Source organism: Takifugu rubripes, chromosome 5, assembly GCF_901000725.2.
Source record: "Takifugu rubripes chromosome 5, fTakRub1.2, whole genome shotgun sequence".
Lineage (NCBI taxonomy): Eukaryota > Metazoa > Chordata > Actinopteri > Tetraodontiformes > Tetraodontidae > Takifugu > Takifugu rubripes.
This window is the reverse complement of record NC_042289.1, coordinates 9,592,695-9,607,358: the sequence shown is the minus strand read 5'-3', so window position 1 is coordinate 9,607,358 and position 14,664 is coordinate 9,592,695. Positions and strand designations below refer to the sequence as shown.

Below are 14,664 nucleotides of genomic sequence, written 5' to 3'. Positions count from 1 at the left end.
CAGTTTCATAGGTGTAACTGTCATTGAAGCATTTAATGAGTTAATACATAGTTCATTAAAGTAGGCACTTGCTTGTGGTTATGTAATGCCCCCCCTCAGTGTTCAAAGCTCCTGATGATGCATCACTTAAAGGATTCATGTTGAATGTTACAGCGTCTCAACAAATGTGTCAGCCCCGATGATCCAGGCCGACTTATTTCATTTCAAATATAGCTGAAACAGAGTAGGATGCGGCTGATGATGAAAGGCTCCCGATGGGGCTGTTGTTGCATCACAGCCTGCGGTTCAGTCGCACATCATCCAGCCCGTTCCTCCTCCACACATGCCAGCTGCTGTGCGGCACATGCACACGCACTCCTACAACACAGGTACTGGTTAAATTTTAGATATAATTGTTAGTGTCTCCCACCTACGTCCACGTAGGCTGCAACCTCTGGGGAAGAAATGAACATGAGCTTTAAAACCAGGGATACACAGCTCACAGAGGAGGCTTTGGCACCCAGCTGCAGCATCGCTGGAGCCGTGACAGGGGCCGCAGATGGACTGAACCCTGCTCCCCCTCGCACGTCGTAACAGAAGCAGTGACAAACATTCTGAAGCGTGCAGAGGTCAGCTGTACTACACAGCTGCTGGAGTTTGAACCGCTGGGTTTTGCTTTTTTTCAGACGCTCCCCACTCTTTTCTGTCACATCCTTTCTCTTCCAGTCAAAACAGTTTGACATTTTTAGCTGCTGAAAGACCTCATGCATATTGAATACTGACTGAAGCACTCCCTCAGCACAGACTGTTGGCACGCTGTGCTTGAGATTTGCATAAATCACATGAAATATGTTAATTCTTCGGGTTCCTCCCACTGGCACATTCAAGTTGTATATTTAAGTGCATTATCCACTCGACTTACTATATGTGTGCCAGAAAAGAAGACACAAAGAGAAAGCTCATAGATGTCGAACAAAAAACAAACAATTTCACACCGGTCTTGTTTGCTTGTACATGAAAAGGTTCAAATCCATGTTAGTGTCGTCAAAAGGGCACGCGCTTCAACCTGACATATTTTACAAACATCATTTAGTGGAGAAACCCCAGCAGGCATCGGATTAATTGAGGAGAAGTGCCTGTCATATCTCCAACAAATCCAACGGACCTGACAACTAAATCCCATAGACAGACTGACCAAATTAGGCCACGGCCATTTGGTTGTTAGCGAGTGGAGTGTGTATATACAGCATGCTTTAACAAACCCGCCCTGGATTATACAGGCCTGGAAAAGGAAACATGTTCGCAACCTCGTGTTGAGAACTGTATATGGATTCTGGCCTCCCAGTAACAGGAGGTCAGGATATAAAGTTTTAAGGGGGATCATATGTTTTCCTTCAGTGTCTTTATTAAACATACAGAAGAGTGGGAATAAAAACCTCCCCGAAAAGACATTTTTAAGATGTCCGAGCCCATTGTTTATGCACACGTGTGGGCTTATGTGCAAACTGCTGCCCCCTGAGTTCAGGTGAAGAATGTGTTTTTATTGCTTTAATAATGACACTTGTGTTCCCTAGGATGAGGAGGTTAGGGCTAATTAACCTTTAAACTGTACCAATAAATGCCAGCCTTTATTATCAAAGCATTTACATTAGAAATCTCGGCGTTTGGAATGATGCATGACGCAGCTGCTGTCAATGTAAAAGCACATTAGAGATTGACTGGCAGTTCCCCTAATGAGGAGATACGTTTCCTCTTTGTTGCTATTTGGTTATATTTCTGCTGGGAAAGGTTTCACGGCTGTTTGTGGCCACTCCTGTCTGATCTCATTTATTACCGGACTCTGAGTTTTATCTTTCATCGGCATTCATTTCCTGTTTAGTCACATTTAAAGGCGATATATGTAAATCCAGCTAAAACGTCTACTACACGGAGCTGCCACGGCACAGGACGATTCCAACACTGTAAGTTTATTGTCTGTTGATTAGGTTTATGCTTCACGCTCGATGGCAGGTGAGGCAGGGTCCTTGGTTTGGTTCTGACTTCTGAATGATAATGAGACCTTTCGGTTCAGTACCATCAGGCATCTGTGAGCCCAAACAATTGTAGCTTCAGCTCAGTGGTAACTGCCAACCTTGATGCCGAAACCCTGCTGAGTGTGTGGTTGGGAGCGCGGCGGAGAGCCGAGCAACAGACCAAAACATGTACACAGCAACGTTCCTCCTCTTTTGAGAGGAGAGTATTCTGTATGAAATACTGTTGTCAAGTGATATAAGAATTTCATATTAACACGGGTCCAGGTTTTGATTGCTTTACATCAATTTCTTACATATGACTCCTTTAAGTTTTCACGTCGTTGCACAGTGAGACAGTGATCAGCACGCTCACGCTCGCGTTCCAATTAAAAATCTTTTAGATGGCACCATAGATTAAACGATCTTCTACAGCAATGAGAAGTTCTACTATTCCTTTGGAATGATGGAGATCACTTGTGCAAAAATAGGAACAATAAGGTAAAAAAAGAACTTTAAAGTTATGATCCAGAAGAGACAATTGGCCGTCAGAATCAGAGCTTCTGCCTGTTTTCTGACATATTTCAAAACGAGATGACTGGGGATGGTTAATGGATGATGTTCTGCATGTTTTCCCCCCTTTTGCTGCCACTTTTAGAAGAAAATGAAGATAGATAAATTACAAACTCCATTTGTAATCCATACGTAAAAGGCTCGGAAGGTTGCAAGATGAAGTCAAAGTCAGCTGCATTTGGGGCGCTCCATAACGGCCTGCGGCCCAGGGGCATCTTTTGGAACGGGACAGTTATTGTGTTATCCAAGAGGTTTGTTTTTAATCCTCGCTGCCTCCCTCTGCCTGTATTTCTGCCCGCATACTCTCTTTTTGTAATTTTATTTGTTGGGCAGTGTAATCAAATGAAACGTAAGTACTCTTGAAAAACAACAGTAATGGTTAGTGACCATTGTATTGAGTCACCCAGCACGCACTCGAACGCACAGTGGATTTAACAATTTTTATTTTTTTGGGGGGAAGGGGGCAGGCTGGGAATCTGCGTCATTCATTTGTAATAGCCCACGCAAATGTAAATAACTGATCATTATTAAACAAAAAGCTCTTCTTTCAATCAAATGATACAATAAGCCTTTGGTGCTGTTGTTAAGGCTGCATCCGTTCAGTCGATGGTGTTACGAAGCATCGCTTAATAAGTTCAGCTTCATTTTTCTCTCTGATTTCTTCTCTGTAACATCCTTGGACGGGCAGGTTTGTTTGTTTTAGAATGAAAAAGGCCAAAGGAAGTAGACCCAAACAACTAAAAAGCCCCCTCTGGTTCTCTCTCAATCCGCCCTCTAAATCAGATGTGCAAGCAGAAAACAAGCTTCAGGTTATTTCCCGGAACACGGATTTAGCTGCAGCAACATGTGCTTCTTGAAGACCTTGGCTGGTCTTGTTCCACAGGGCTCCGACAGGATATCACAACAGTTGCATGTACAAGCCTAATTAGTCTCACACATTCGAGCCATTAGTTCTACTCCAGCTCTCACTAAATAGCTGATGTGATTCCCATCATCCTGCATCAAAGGCATCCAAGCAGACGTGCTGTACGTGAGAAAGCTGCACAAATAACAGGGGAGACACGGGAACATTCATCCTCGGGGTATTCTGGGTTTTTTCCTCTCCTGTAGCTGTGCTAATACTCATTTGTGAGGATTTACTCTTCAGCCTGGAGGCCTTTGAATCCAAAAATATACACACAGCAAACGCACTGAAGCAGATACAGCACCCACCTTTGATGAGACACATAAAAACAAGGTGTCAAGGCCAAACAGAAACCCCTGCAGCATCTCCTGCCTGACTGCAGGATGCCCTTTAATTGTTTTAACACAAAACACAATCTTCTCAACCGTTTAATTAGTATTTTCGTGCGCAGATTGCAACAATTGGTCTTTTCAAACTCACTCAGCAACAGGTTCAGACAGTCCCTGCCCCCACCGCGATGCTGTTTCAGGTTTGGACACGGTAGCCCAGTTTGGTCATCTCTCCCGTTCTGGGTCTGGTTAATCATTAGTGCAACTTGGTGCTAAGTTGCAGAAAGTGGCGCGGGCAGATTGGCGTGTTAAGCAACCCGCATGTGTTTGTCAGATGGCAGGGAAAGTAGAAGGGAGGAGGGAGGGAAATCCTTGGAAAATGGCGTAACATCCGCGGTGTAAGCCAGCGCGTGTGCTCAGCCACATGCGTGCCAGCTGGACTGCACCTGTCATGCGGAATTATATCCAGTATAAATTGGAGGAATTTTAATAAAAAATGAACCCAAATCGCTATAATAAATGCAGTTTTAAAGGTTGTTTGATGCAAGGTTTTGACAGAGAGTGTGTTTTAATCCAATGTTCGGTTAAAAAACAAGTGTCATTGTGACCACCAGTCCAGACATGTAGCAACTCCCTTTGGAGCCCTGGGTAATCAGTCAGTCTGCACAGCTAATGCTAACTGCATCCTGTGGTCATTACACTGAACAGGCCATTTGGAAAATGCAGCTTTTAGCGTTAGATATTATCTGAAGTCTGGCCTCCAGCAGAAGCACAGACCTATAGAGTGGGTCTCCACACAGCCAGTTCAGGCCAGATTCTTAAATATTTAAGAACAAGGCGTTGTTCCGCTGGTATATTGGACTCTACACGTCTGTCAGGACGCATTGTTCTCTTATCTCTTGGGTAAATAGCTGAGACCCTTTTAAAGAAAATTATTCCAAACATGTCAACAAGCTCTTCTTCCCCGCCAAGAGACAAGGAATGGAATGGAATTTGAAACGTTTTAGCCAAAAATGTTTCCATGGTCAAGGTGTTTTTTGCAGAAACGTTTCAGATTTCGTTCCGTTCTCCAGCTTCGGATGAGCTCAGCGGCGTTTCTGGCATCCGCCGGCGTGCAGGTGAGTGAGCCGCGGAACACAGGCTGGACCGTCACCGGCAGGGAGTCACTGAATGAGCACGGCTCTGCTGTTTGACTTGTTGTCTTGGAAAGACCATTTTTCTGCATCAGTGACGCCACAGCTTGGTATCAATCCCTCACCTGGCTGCAGATTAGACTGGTGGTGCTCTACAGGGACGTCTGCTCCCTTTTGTGACTGTTGAGGCTACAGGTATCACTGCCTCGCTCTCTTGGCTTGTTTCTCTGTCATCCTTTCCTCCCAGCATCATTGTAATGTGATAGATGGGATCCAGCCTTTTCCTGTTTTGGACTTTCTGTTTGGCCGAGTTGAGCTGAGGTAGCAGAGTGTTTGCAGTGAGCTTTTTGATGGATTGTGTATCTTCTTGTCATCCAGGCAGTGTGGCGAGCGTAGATAAGCCCCCCCCTCAGGGTGAAAACCCTTCCCTAGCCTGCAGTAACCCCGTCCCAGCACCTTTAAGGGATGTCACGGCTATTCCTTCTTTTGGCAATGCTCCTTGTCTGCTCCAGTATCCAGGTGGGTCTTGCAAAAACATGCACACATAACATCCTTCCAGAAGTAAACAGTTTTAATGCAAGTATGTGGACTTCCATTAGGCACTGACTTTACACCACGGGGGTGGATATTGTTTCTGAGGCTGTGTTGCCATCCAGAAAGCCCCCACATAGACATAATATAAGAGTGGGACACAGTGTCCCTTTGATGGATTCTAGTCCACCATGTGAATGGGTTGTTTACAGCTACTGTATATATGAAGTGAAGTAAAATAAATGAATGCCAGTTCACTTAATGTCACCATTTCATCTTCGGTAGTCGCATGTAGCCACGTGCTCAACGGTTTTGTCATCCACCTGCTCGTGATGCATATAATTAGCCCGCCGACGCTCAAAGATAAAGGATTGTTTTTATTTCACTTACATTTTTTCCTCTGCGCACAATCGTCTCTTAGGTGTCTCCGGCCGAGACTCTGGATAAGCTGAAGGAGAGCTGGAAATTGTACACGATGGAATGTGATCACAACAATAGCCAGCAGCCACCGAGCACTGGTGAGGGCAGAACGCCGTGACTCATTTCATGTCTCAACCTGCCGCGCTGCAGGTCTTCATTCTGGAAACTTTCACATCAGGTTTTTTTCCCCCCATTATAAGTGAAAGGAAAGTTATGATTGTCAATTTCAAACCTCCTTTGATGTGTTGCAATGAGAATAAAGGGATTTTTCTAATGCTCAGATTCTACAGATTCTATAGTCGCAGGTCGGCCGGGCGGCTGTAATTCCTGTGTGCTTTTCTAGAATTTTGTATACTGGTTTGCACCCTGCCCCTATTTTCCATTTGCATGAGCTCATACAAGGAGCTCCTCCATCAACCTAAAGGTTTGCTGCACAGAGAACCCTGGCCCCCTCTGGTTTTGTTATGATCTTTATAGACCAAAAACACACAAAAAATAAAAAATCCCACGATTCATACAATCTTCTGCTTGGACTCCTGAACTAAAGGATGGAATAAACCACCCAAACCCATTTTCTCTTGATCTCCAGGCCTTGTGTGCAACAGGATGTTTGACAATTACGCCTGCTGGCCCGACGGACTCCCCAATACCACCGTCAGCGTGCCGTGCCCCTGGTATCTTCCTTGGCACCATCAAGGTAGGAAATCTGTGGATGCAATTACCCCCTGAACCTCCTTTCCAGGAAATCATGTGCGTGTGCGTGTGTGTTTGTGCATGTGTGTGTGCAGTTCAGCATGGCGTGCTGTATCAGGAATGTGATGCAACTGGCCAGTGGGTGACAGACAAGAACACCAGTGAGTGTGATTCCAATGTACCACCTCGGGTAAGAAACCCACGATTCAGATCTCTGCATGGAAGTGATTTCATATTTGATTTGAGGAGCAGAGTGCGGGTACAAGGTTAAATCTGACAACTAACCCGTGTTTTTGTATTTTTTTGCAGCCATATTATGGTCACATTCAGATCATGTACACAGTGGGCTATTCCCTGTCACTGGTGGCCCTGGTGTTGGCACTTGGCATCCTTATATTTTTCAGGTAAAATCAGAGAGGGACATAAACACAAGCAATGAACACAGTAGAGGATTGGGTTTAAAATAAAGGAGCTATTGTTATTTGCAGCACGGTGGAGAATTAGCATGTTAGCAATCTCATGTTTATCTATTAACGCTAACCACTTGTCTTTGTATATAGACAGGAAGCAGCAGCTACAGCTAGGCTTGAGGTGTCTAATACAACCTGTTGTTCATCAGGAAACTACACTGCATGAGGAACAACATCCACATGAATCTTTTCGCTTCCTTCATTCTGCGTGCACTGTCTGTCCTCATTAAGGACGCCCTCATGGACACCAACGAAAAAATTTCGCACTGGTCAACAACGGTCAACAACGAGGTGAGGATGATAACAAGATTGCACATATATGATTATGTGCATTTATGCATCATCCATCCTTTGCAGAGAGAGTCAACAATACGGGTTGTACCAAGTTATGCTAGCAGGGTTGCAGTCTTCCCGCTGTGATGGAGGGGTGCTGGAATCTGAGCTGCTCGCTGAGATGAAAGGAGGGGAAAATGTTTGGAATGAGAGTTGTGTGCTCTTCTTCAGGAAGCTATGATAAAGGGAAATGTGTTTGAGCCTGCAGCTGCGCGTCGCGGCGCTCCATTACTCATGCGCGTTATCTGCTCTAACAACAACATTGATAATGGCGCGTAAAAAATCTATTAAGTTCGCCCAAAGATCGCTCCAAAAGTCCAAAATGCATGTGTAATTATGGCCGTCTGAAAGGGGAATGGGAGCCATAAATATAATTGCAGAGGTGAGGGACGGGGTGATGCTTTTACGTGCTGCTGAGTGGTTGCCGCTGTTACGCTGTTGCCACAAAGCAAAGCTTAGTCGCAGTTTCCCGAGAGACGCGCCTTTTCCTCGCCAGTGAAACCTGACTGTTGCGTCGTTGCAGACGATGATTTGCTGCCGCATCGCCTTCGTGATGATGCAGTACAGCATCATGGCCAACAGCTACTGGCTGTTGGTGGAAGGCATCTACCTCCACAACCTCCTGGTCATCACCGTGTTTACCGAGAGGAACTACTTCAAAATCTACCTGTGCATTGGCTGGGGTGAGCTAGCCCCCCTGTGTGTGTGTGTGTGTGTGTGTGTGTGTGTGTGTGTGTGTGTGTGTGTATTTTACAGTGTATTTAGACGGCCCTCATTTCTTCCCAGGAATGCCGCTGCTGTTCCTCGTGCCCTGGGTGATGGCTAAATACTGGTATGAAAACCACATGTAAGTCTGCATGGCCTCACTCTCCCACAGTGCTGGTGCACGACTGTTGACCAGTGTGAAACGGTTCACGCCGCTGATATGAAAACCACGTCAGGGCTGCTGTGACGGCCAGGACAGCAAAGCTTTTCCACAAAACAACAGACTGAGCCGCGGCTGTGAGATATTTCTGGCTGGTTCTCATGAATCGTTCCCTTCTGTCTTCTGTTTCCAGGTGCTGGGAGCTAACTACGAGCATGAATATCTGGTGGATCATCCGTTCTCTCATCCTGCTGGCAGTTGTGGTAATTTTGTTTTCTCTTTTTTTCCTTGAATTTGTCCATTTAAAAGTCGATGTAAAGATTGACAACTGCGGCGGAAAGTTCACCAAATATTACTAAAGACATTATTTCAGCTTTTCCCTCCTTCATACATTAGAACACTCGTTCTCAACTTGTGGGTCGTGACCCAAAAGAGGGTTGTGGACCCGTTCTGGATGGGTCCCGGACAGCTGGTCCAAAAAAGGACATAGGACATTTAACACGCATCTGATGTTGGACATGTCTTTTATTTTGAAAGGCACGTAAACTTCCCTTTGTTGACGCTCACTTCGAGTTTGTGTTGCGAGTTGGTAGGATGGCAAAGCAAAAATATGACCTGGGGTAATTTAAATGGGGACAGAAACCCCAAATGTGGGTCGCAACGTAATGACCATGGGAATCGTGGTTCCCGGAACGACACCAGTCGAGAACGCCTGCAATATGCAATATTAAACACACCTCACTTATTCATGAGGTGTAAAAGGCTGTTGATGCTTTGGGCTAACATGCAGTAAACAGCTTAAGTGTTAAAAGGTGTGTTAAAGGTAAAGAAACCCCGACTCTCCTCCCTGTGGGAACTATGGCGCAGTTCAAGCTGTGGTCAGGCACCGTATCGGCTCGCAAAGGTCAGCCCTAACCTTTTACATAAGTCGTGGCTCTTACATCAGGGCCGTTATTTAGGAGCTCTGGCATTTTCCATATATTAATCATCCTGCTAAGTGGCCTGTATCCCACAGGAATTCCTGTGTTTGAGTCCTTACAGGGACGGGAGGGACAGCTCCCGGTCTGTCCTGCGCCCAACTTAGAGGAGGAAAATTAGCCGCAAGTCTTCCTCTGTATCCAAGGAAACCCTAAAGAACTCTGCCCTGTATTACAGACAATGTCTGGCATCATTTCCAAATTAAGCTTAATTTTCTGCTTTTTCTGCTGTAATGACCTTCAATAATAAGACAGTTTTAAGGTCACCTTATTACATAAGAGATTTTCCAGTGGTGGATCCCCTGTGGTTCTTGAAATGCCAATGTGTGTGTGTGTGTATGTGTGTGTGTGTGTGTGTGTGTGTGTGTGTGTGTGTGTGTGTGTGTGTGTGTGTGTGTGTGCAGGCAAGAGGCCTCCATCAGTTCGTCCTGGTTCGTTACCACTATAAAAGACAGGTTAATTAAATTTGGTCTCGCTGTCTTTCACAGATAAACTTCCTCATTTTTATCCACATCATCAAAATTCTGGTATCGAAACTTCGAGCCCACCAGATGAGATACACCGATTACAAATTCCGGTGAGTCCGAATGGATCCTGTTCCCTCTCATCTTTCTGGAGATTCACCTGGCGCCTCCTTGACTCCACGTCTCAGGTTGGCCAAGTCGACGCTGACCCTGATCCCGCTGCTGGGCATCCACCACATGGTCACCATCTTCGTAACGGACGAGTCCACACACTCTACGATCAGCCTGCGCCTCACCAAGCTCTTCATAGATCTCTTCTTCTCCTCCTTTCAGGTTCGACATCACTTGTCATGGAACACAGCCGTTAGCAAACAGCTTGTCACGATAAATCACAGTGGTGTGTAGCGTTGGCTGGTGAGAACCGACTCATTTTATGGCACCGCCGTTTTTGGGGTGACGTGAGCGGCGTCCAAACTGGTCATCTAATGCGCCGTCTTCATTTTCCAAAGTCGTTCCGGTTTTAAGTTAACGCGATTAAGTGGAAGATGAGAATTTTATTTATCGCCTAATCAAATCAAAACCTCATCGACGCTGCGGCACGCAAACGGCAGCTCACAAAACAATTGTTTGATCTTGCCAGCACGCCCGTTTTAGTTTTTTTTATCTCTCCACCAGACAGTTGAGAAGTGCTGTATTTACTAATGTGTCAGGGGAAATGACATTAGCATAATGACGGAGCTGTGCTGCTAACGGGCTCTAGCTGGCTGTGAAAACATGGTGACCTTTTTGCAATTAGGACACGGATGATGTTTGTCAAAATTACAGCCAACCAGTGGGAGAACTTGTTCCGTGCAGAGAGAGGGAGAGAGAATAAGAAGAGCAAAGTCAAAGATGACAGTTTTAGCCAGGAGCCTTAACCTACAGTACATCCCTAAATGACTCTGCCTCGCACATGTTCTGTGGTTTAGTCGTGACGGCAACACTAAATGCATCATAGAAATTCATCGTTAGTCTTTTAAGAAAGTTTGTATCCACCGTCATGTCACTCATTGCCGGGTGTCTCCACAGGGTCTCCTGGTGGCCATCTTGTACTGCTTTGTGAACAAAGAAGTGAGTCTTTTTTGCTCTTTTGCACGTGCCAAACATCCGCCGTGCGCTCGGGACTGATCTCAGCTACTTTCCTCAGGTGCAATCAGAAATCCTGAAGACGTGGAAGCGCTGGAAACTGGGGAGGAACATTGAGGAAGAGTACCGCCACACCTACAGCAATACCCACAACACCAAGACAGGCAGCTTGCTGAACCACGTCTCCCAGCTGCCCCACCTCCCAGATGTTGCCAAAACCTCCCAACCCATCTGCAACCCCGAGGAGACGCACATGCTCGTGGCGGAATGCTACAACGGCTCGGCCCACGGCGGCGTGGAAGAGCACGGCCCGCCCACGGCGTGTGAGGGGAACGTAAGCAGATGCACGCTGGTGGAGGACATCAGCCTGACAGACAGGGCGCCATGTTGCGAGGGTCATCGGGAGAACGTGGAGAGTCACATGTGAGGCGTGAGAACTCGATGCAGAAAATCATTGGGCCTTGAGCTCTTGCCCGGCTCTGACGTTCTGCCCGAAGAGCTGGACGCGAAGAGCTGGACTCAGTCATCTGTCGGAGAATCTGCCAGGAGATGAGTGTCAGCGGGAGACTGAGCAGTCCTCTCCGCAGCCTGAGAGGTGCAGGCAGCCGTGCCTGATGTGCACGGTGCTGGTGATCATCACGTTCCGAGAGATGCATCAACATCTTCACACGGATGTGTCACGTCAAATAAAATCGGTTATGGATCATGGGAACAAACCAACAAGAACAATTCTACAAAAAGGACGAGGAAAAAACGCCACGGTCCTGTTTTAACCTCTGTTATATTATTTTTGTAATGGGTGTTGGTTGTGTTGCTTCGTGGTACTGATGGTTAGCAGCCGACAAACACTCAAAAAGTGAGTCAAGAACATGGTAGGGAACAGTTTTGTTTTTGTATCGTTTGCTTTGATCCAATATTGTATTGTTCTGTCTTTAAGGACCGATGAACGTCAAGAAAAAAAAGAAAACTTACGCAGTGAGTTTAAGACAATGTTGGCGGCCCCCTGGAAAATGGCAGCTTTCACCATTCCTAGCTAATATCTGTATCATACGCCGGTTATAAATAAGCTAACGTAATATAGCTTGCGAAACTTTTGTGTTTAACAGTTCAGGCACTTTTATACAGGCCCACGTCCACTCGGGGATGCACTGGTGGAACAGCTGCGGTTCGGTGCTATGAGAGCTTGTCATCAGGATATTGTCAGACTCCTTATATACACTCGCCGGTCACATTACTGGGTCCACGTGTTCAATTGTATGTAGCAAAAAAAGCTAATCAGCCAATCTCATGACTGCACATCCATGCCTTGTAGATATGAGAGACCAGAAGAGAATGGGCTGACTGGTGTGACACGATCGAAAGGAAACAGTGACTCCAGCTCTTGTGACAAGCAAGGACTCCAGAATACTGTCTCTGATGGGCCACAGCAGCAGAAGACTGCACATGTTTTTGCTAAAAACAGCAAAGTGAGGCTCCAGTTCTGGCTCGCTCACCAAAATTGGACAGTAGAAGATTGGAAAAGAACGCCTGGTTTGACGGGTCTCGATTTCAGCTGCAACACTCGGGACAGTCGGGACAGCCTGTGGAGTAAACAACATGAAAGCATGGACCCGTCCTGCCTTCCATCAATGGTTCTGGCACCTGCTGGCAGCGGAATGGTGTGGGGGATATTTTCTTGGCACACTTTGGGCCCATTATTGCCAAACGAGCGTCGTTTAAATGCCAAAGCCTACCTGAGTATTTTTGCTGAGCATGTCCATCCCTCCATCAGCACAGTGGACCCTCTTCTGATGGCTAATTTTAGCCGAGGATGGTGCTGTGGGGCACTTTTGGACGTGGTGAAACGGGAGATTTGCATCATAAATGTGCAGCAAGCTGGAGCGAAATGTACCTAATAAAGTGGCCGCAGAGTGTATATATGAGTAATAGATGAACACAGCAGCGCGCACTGTCTCATGAGATGACTGCCAATGGGAGTAACTGGGTTGAAGGATAAAAATGCTCAGCCATGAATTTTAAAGGCGCGCGTGCAGAGTGAGGCGCGAGTGTTCCTCTGAACGCCGTCACGCATGCATATTGTGCAGGATTTGCAAGCTTATCATATTAATCGTGTGAATCACTGGTCAGGAGTTACGGGAGGGCAGATCAGTGGGTGGAGTGTTGGAGTTAAGAAGTCAGGGCGCCCGTGCTCGTGCCAAGCTGCTTTACAGACCGTGTCTGCGCGAACAAAACCTTCCGCATCCTAGAATTAGAACAAAAACTCCTCGGTTTTTACAAACCTTCAGAAACCGCAGTGGTATATTCGTTATCAGCCTTTTTTTTAGAGCGGGACGCCTCCCGCCGAGCACAACTGATCTTTGAGTTGCTATTTGTTGTGACAGATCTAATGCAACTCGAGTTTGACATGTATGGCTATTTGCACAATGTTAATTTATAATCCGTACATACAGTCTTTGAGTGTGTGTCCATGCAGACGATTGCTTCAAGTGTATTTCCTGATGTGTGTGTGTGCAAGCGTGCGTATTTTCTGTTTGGGGATGAGTTTTAAAACAGGATGTTTTAGAGAGGTCAGAGGTCAATGCCTGCATGTCCATATAAAGCCGTGCGCCCTTCCAGGATTGCAGACGTGTGCACTGTTAGCAGAGGGGGAAGTTAGCCTCTAATTGTAGTGAAATATCACAGAACAGTCTGGATCATGAATATTTACGTGGTGGTTTAAAGCCGCCATGCTAGCTCCGCACAGCTGCCGTAGCAGCTGCAACAGGACTGATAACAGCATTGATTCATTTATTGGAAAATCTTCCGGAATTGCAAAACAAATCACGTCGTTTTGGCTCATAACAAAGTGCAGAAAGTGCGTTTGTGAAAGAATGCTGATAGCCTCTGACCGAGTTGGGTGATTGTACGGTGAGTTTTTGTGTTTTTGTGGGTACTTGGTTGAGTTTAGCTCCCGCTGACAACTGACAATTCATAAGAATTTATCCAAATGTTTTCGCTTATAATAAAACAGGGTTTTATTCGGTGCGAGCCAGGAGACTTTACCACTTTAAACCAGAAACATGTGTTAAATTCTCAAACCCTTCCTTTCCCCGTGTGCATCTCTGCATGGAAAACACATTATGATTCCTTCCAGTCATTACAGGGTCCGGAGCAACATTAGAGCATAAAAACCAGTATTTTGTTTTGCAGATAATAGCTTTGCACTTGTACATGTGCCAGGTGCCGCCGCCGCTGTTACCGCCGCTGCTGCGAGGAAAGATTGAAGGCTGAGGTTGTTTCACAGCAGCGTCCATGGAGGATTGTATGGGTGTAGGAGCCAGTGCTGAGGCGCTGTTGATGCTCAGAGGTGAATTCAAAGTGTTCTTGCTTTGCGTAGACGGAAATGTGTTTGTAGCCTCGCGCGTCAACGGTGGAATGTTGTGTACTTTGGAAAAAATTCATATAGTGTGTACACGAATGACTGGCAGATTTGAGATGAACACATAATGTTGTAAATATCTGAGGCTGTCGTGATAACTCGTGATAACGGGACCACTCTTTGTGGTCACGTCTGAATGTATTTAAAGGGATAGTTCACCCATTAATGAAGACTTCCTCGGAATGAATCGAGTATAATTTCCATCATGTGTTTATCATAAACATGCACTGGTACACTTCCTGGTTTGTGGATGCTAAAACAAAATGGCTTTTAAACCTAAATATTCATATTAAGTTTCCTTTCTGGGTGAAGTATCCTCTTAAAAGAAATCTTAAATTATTCTGTTTCTGCTGTGATGAACCAATCATTAAGGCCCGGCCGGTGTTTGTGTGTACAGTTTTTCATATATTGTGTCTGCTTTGTCCTAACGGTGGAATAAAA

At 45.8% G+C, this 14,664-nt stretch overlaps 1 protein-coding gene across 1 annotated transcript in view; it reads left to right on the top strand.

Annotated features, from left to right (window-relative positions):
- Window positions 1-14,664, top strand: part of gcgra (glucagon receptor a) — a 24,677-nt gene extending 10,013 nt beyond the window's left edge. Inside the window, exons 2-14 of the mRNA XM_029836464.1 lie at window positions 5,306-5,446; window positions 5,880-5,976; window positions 6,468-6,575; window positions 6,667-6,761; window positions 6,881-6,975; window positions 7,191-7,332; window positions 7,898-8,057; window positions 8,161-8,221; window positions 8,433-8,502; window positions 9,705-9,793; window positions 9,869-10,013; window positions 10,749-10,790; window positions 10,867-14,664. Coding sequence (XP_029692324.1) covers window positions 5,393-5,446; window positions 5,880-5,976; window positions 6,468-6,575; window positions 6,667-6,761; window positions 6,881-6,975; window positions 7,191-7,332; window positions 7,898-8,057; window positions 8,161-8,221; window positions 8,433-8,502; window positions 9,705-9,793; window positions 9,869-10,013; window positions 10,749-10,790; window positions 10,867-11,232 — 1,524 coding nt within the window. The 5' untranslated portion in view covers window positions 5,306-5,392 and the 3' untranslated portion in view covers window positions 11,233-14,664. The remainder of the gene's footprint in view (window positions 1-5,305; window positions 5,447-5,879; window positions 5,977-6,467; window positions 6,576-6,666; window positions 6,762-6,880; window positions 6,976-7,190; window positions 7,333-7,897; window positions 8,058-8,160; window positions 8,222-8,432; window positions 8,503-9,704; window positions 9,794-9,868; window positions 10,014-10,748; window positions 10,791-10,866) is intronic.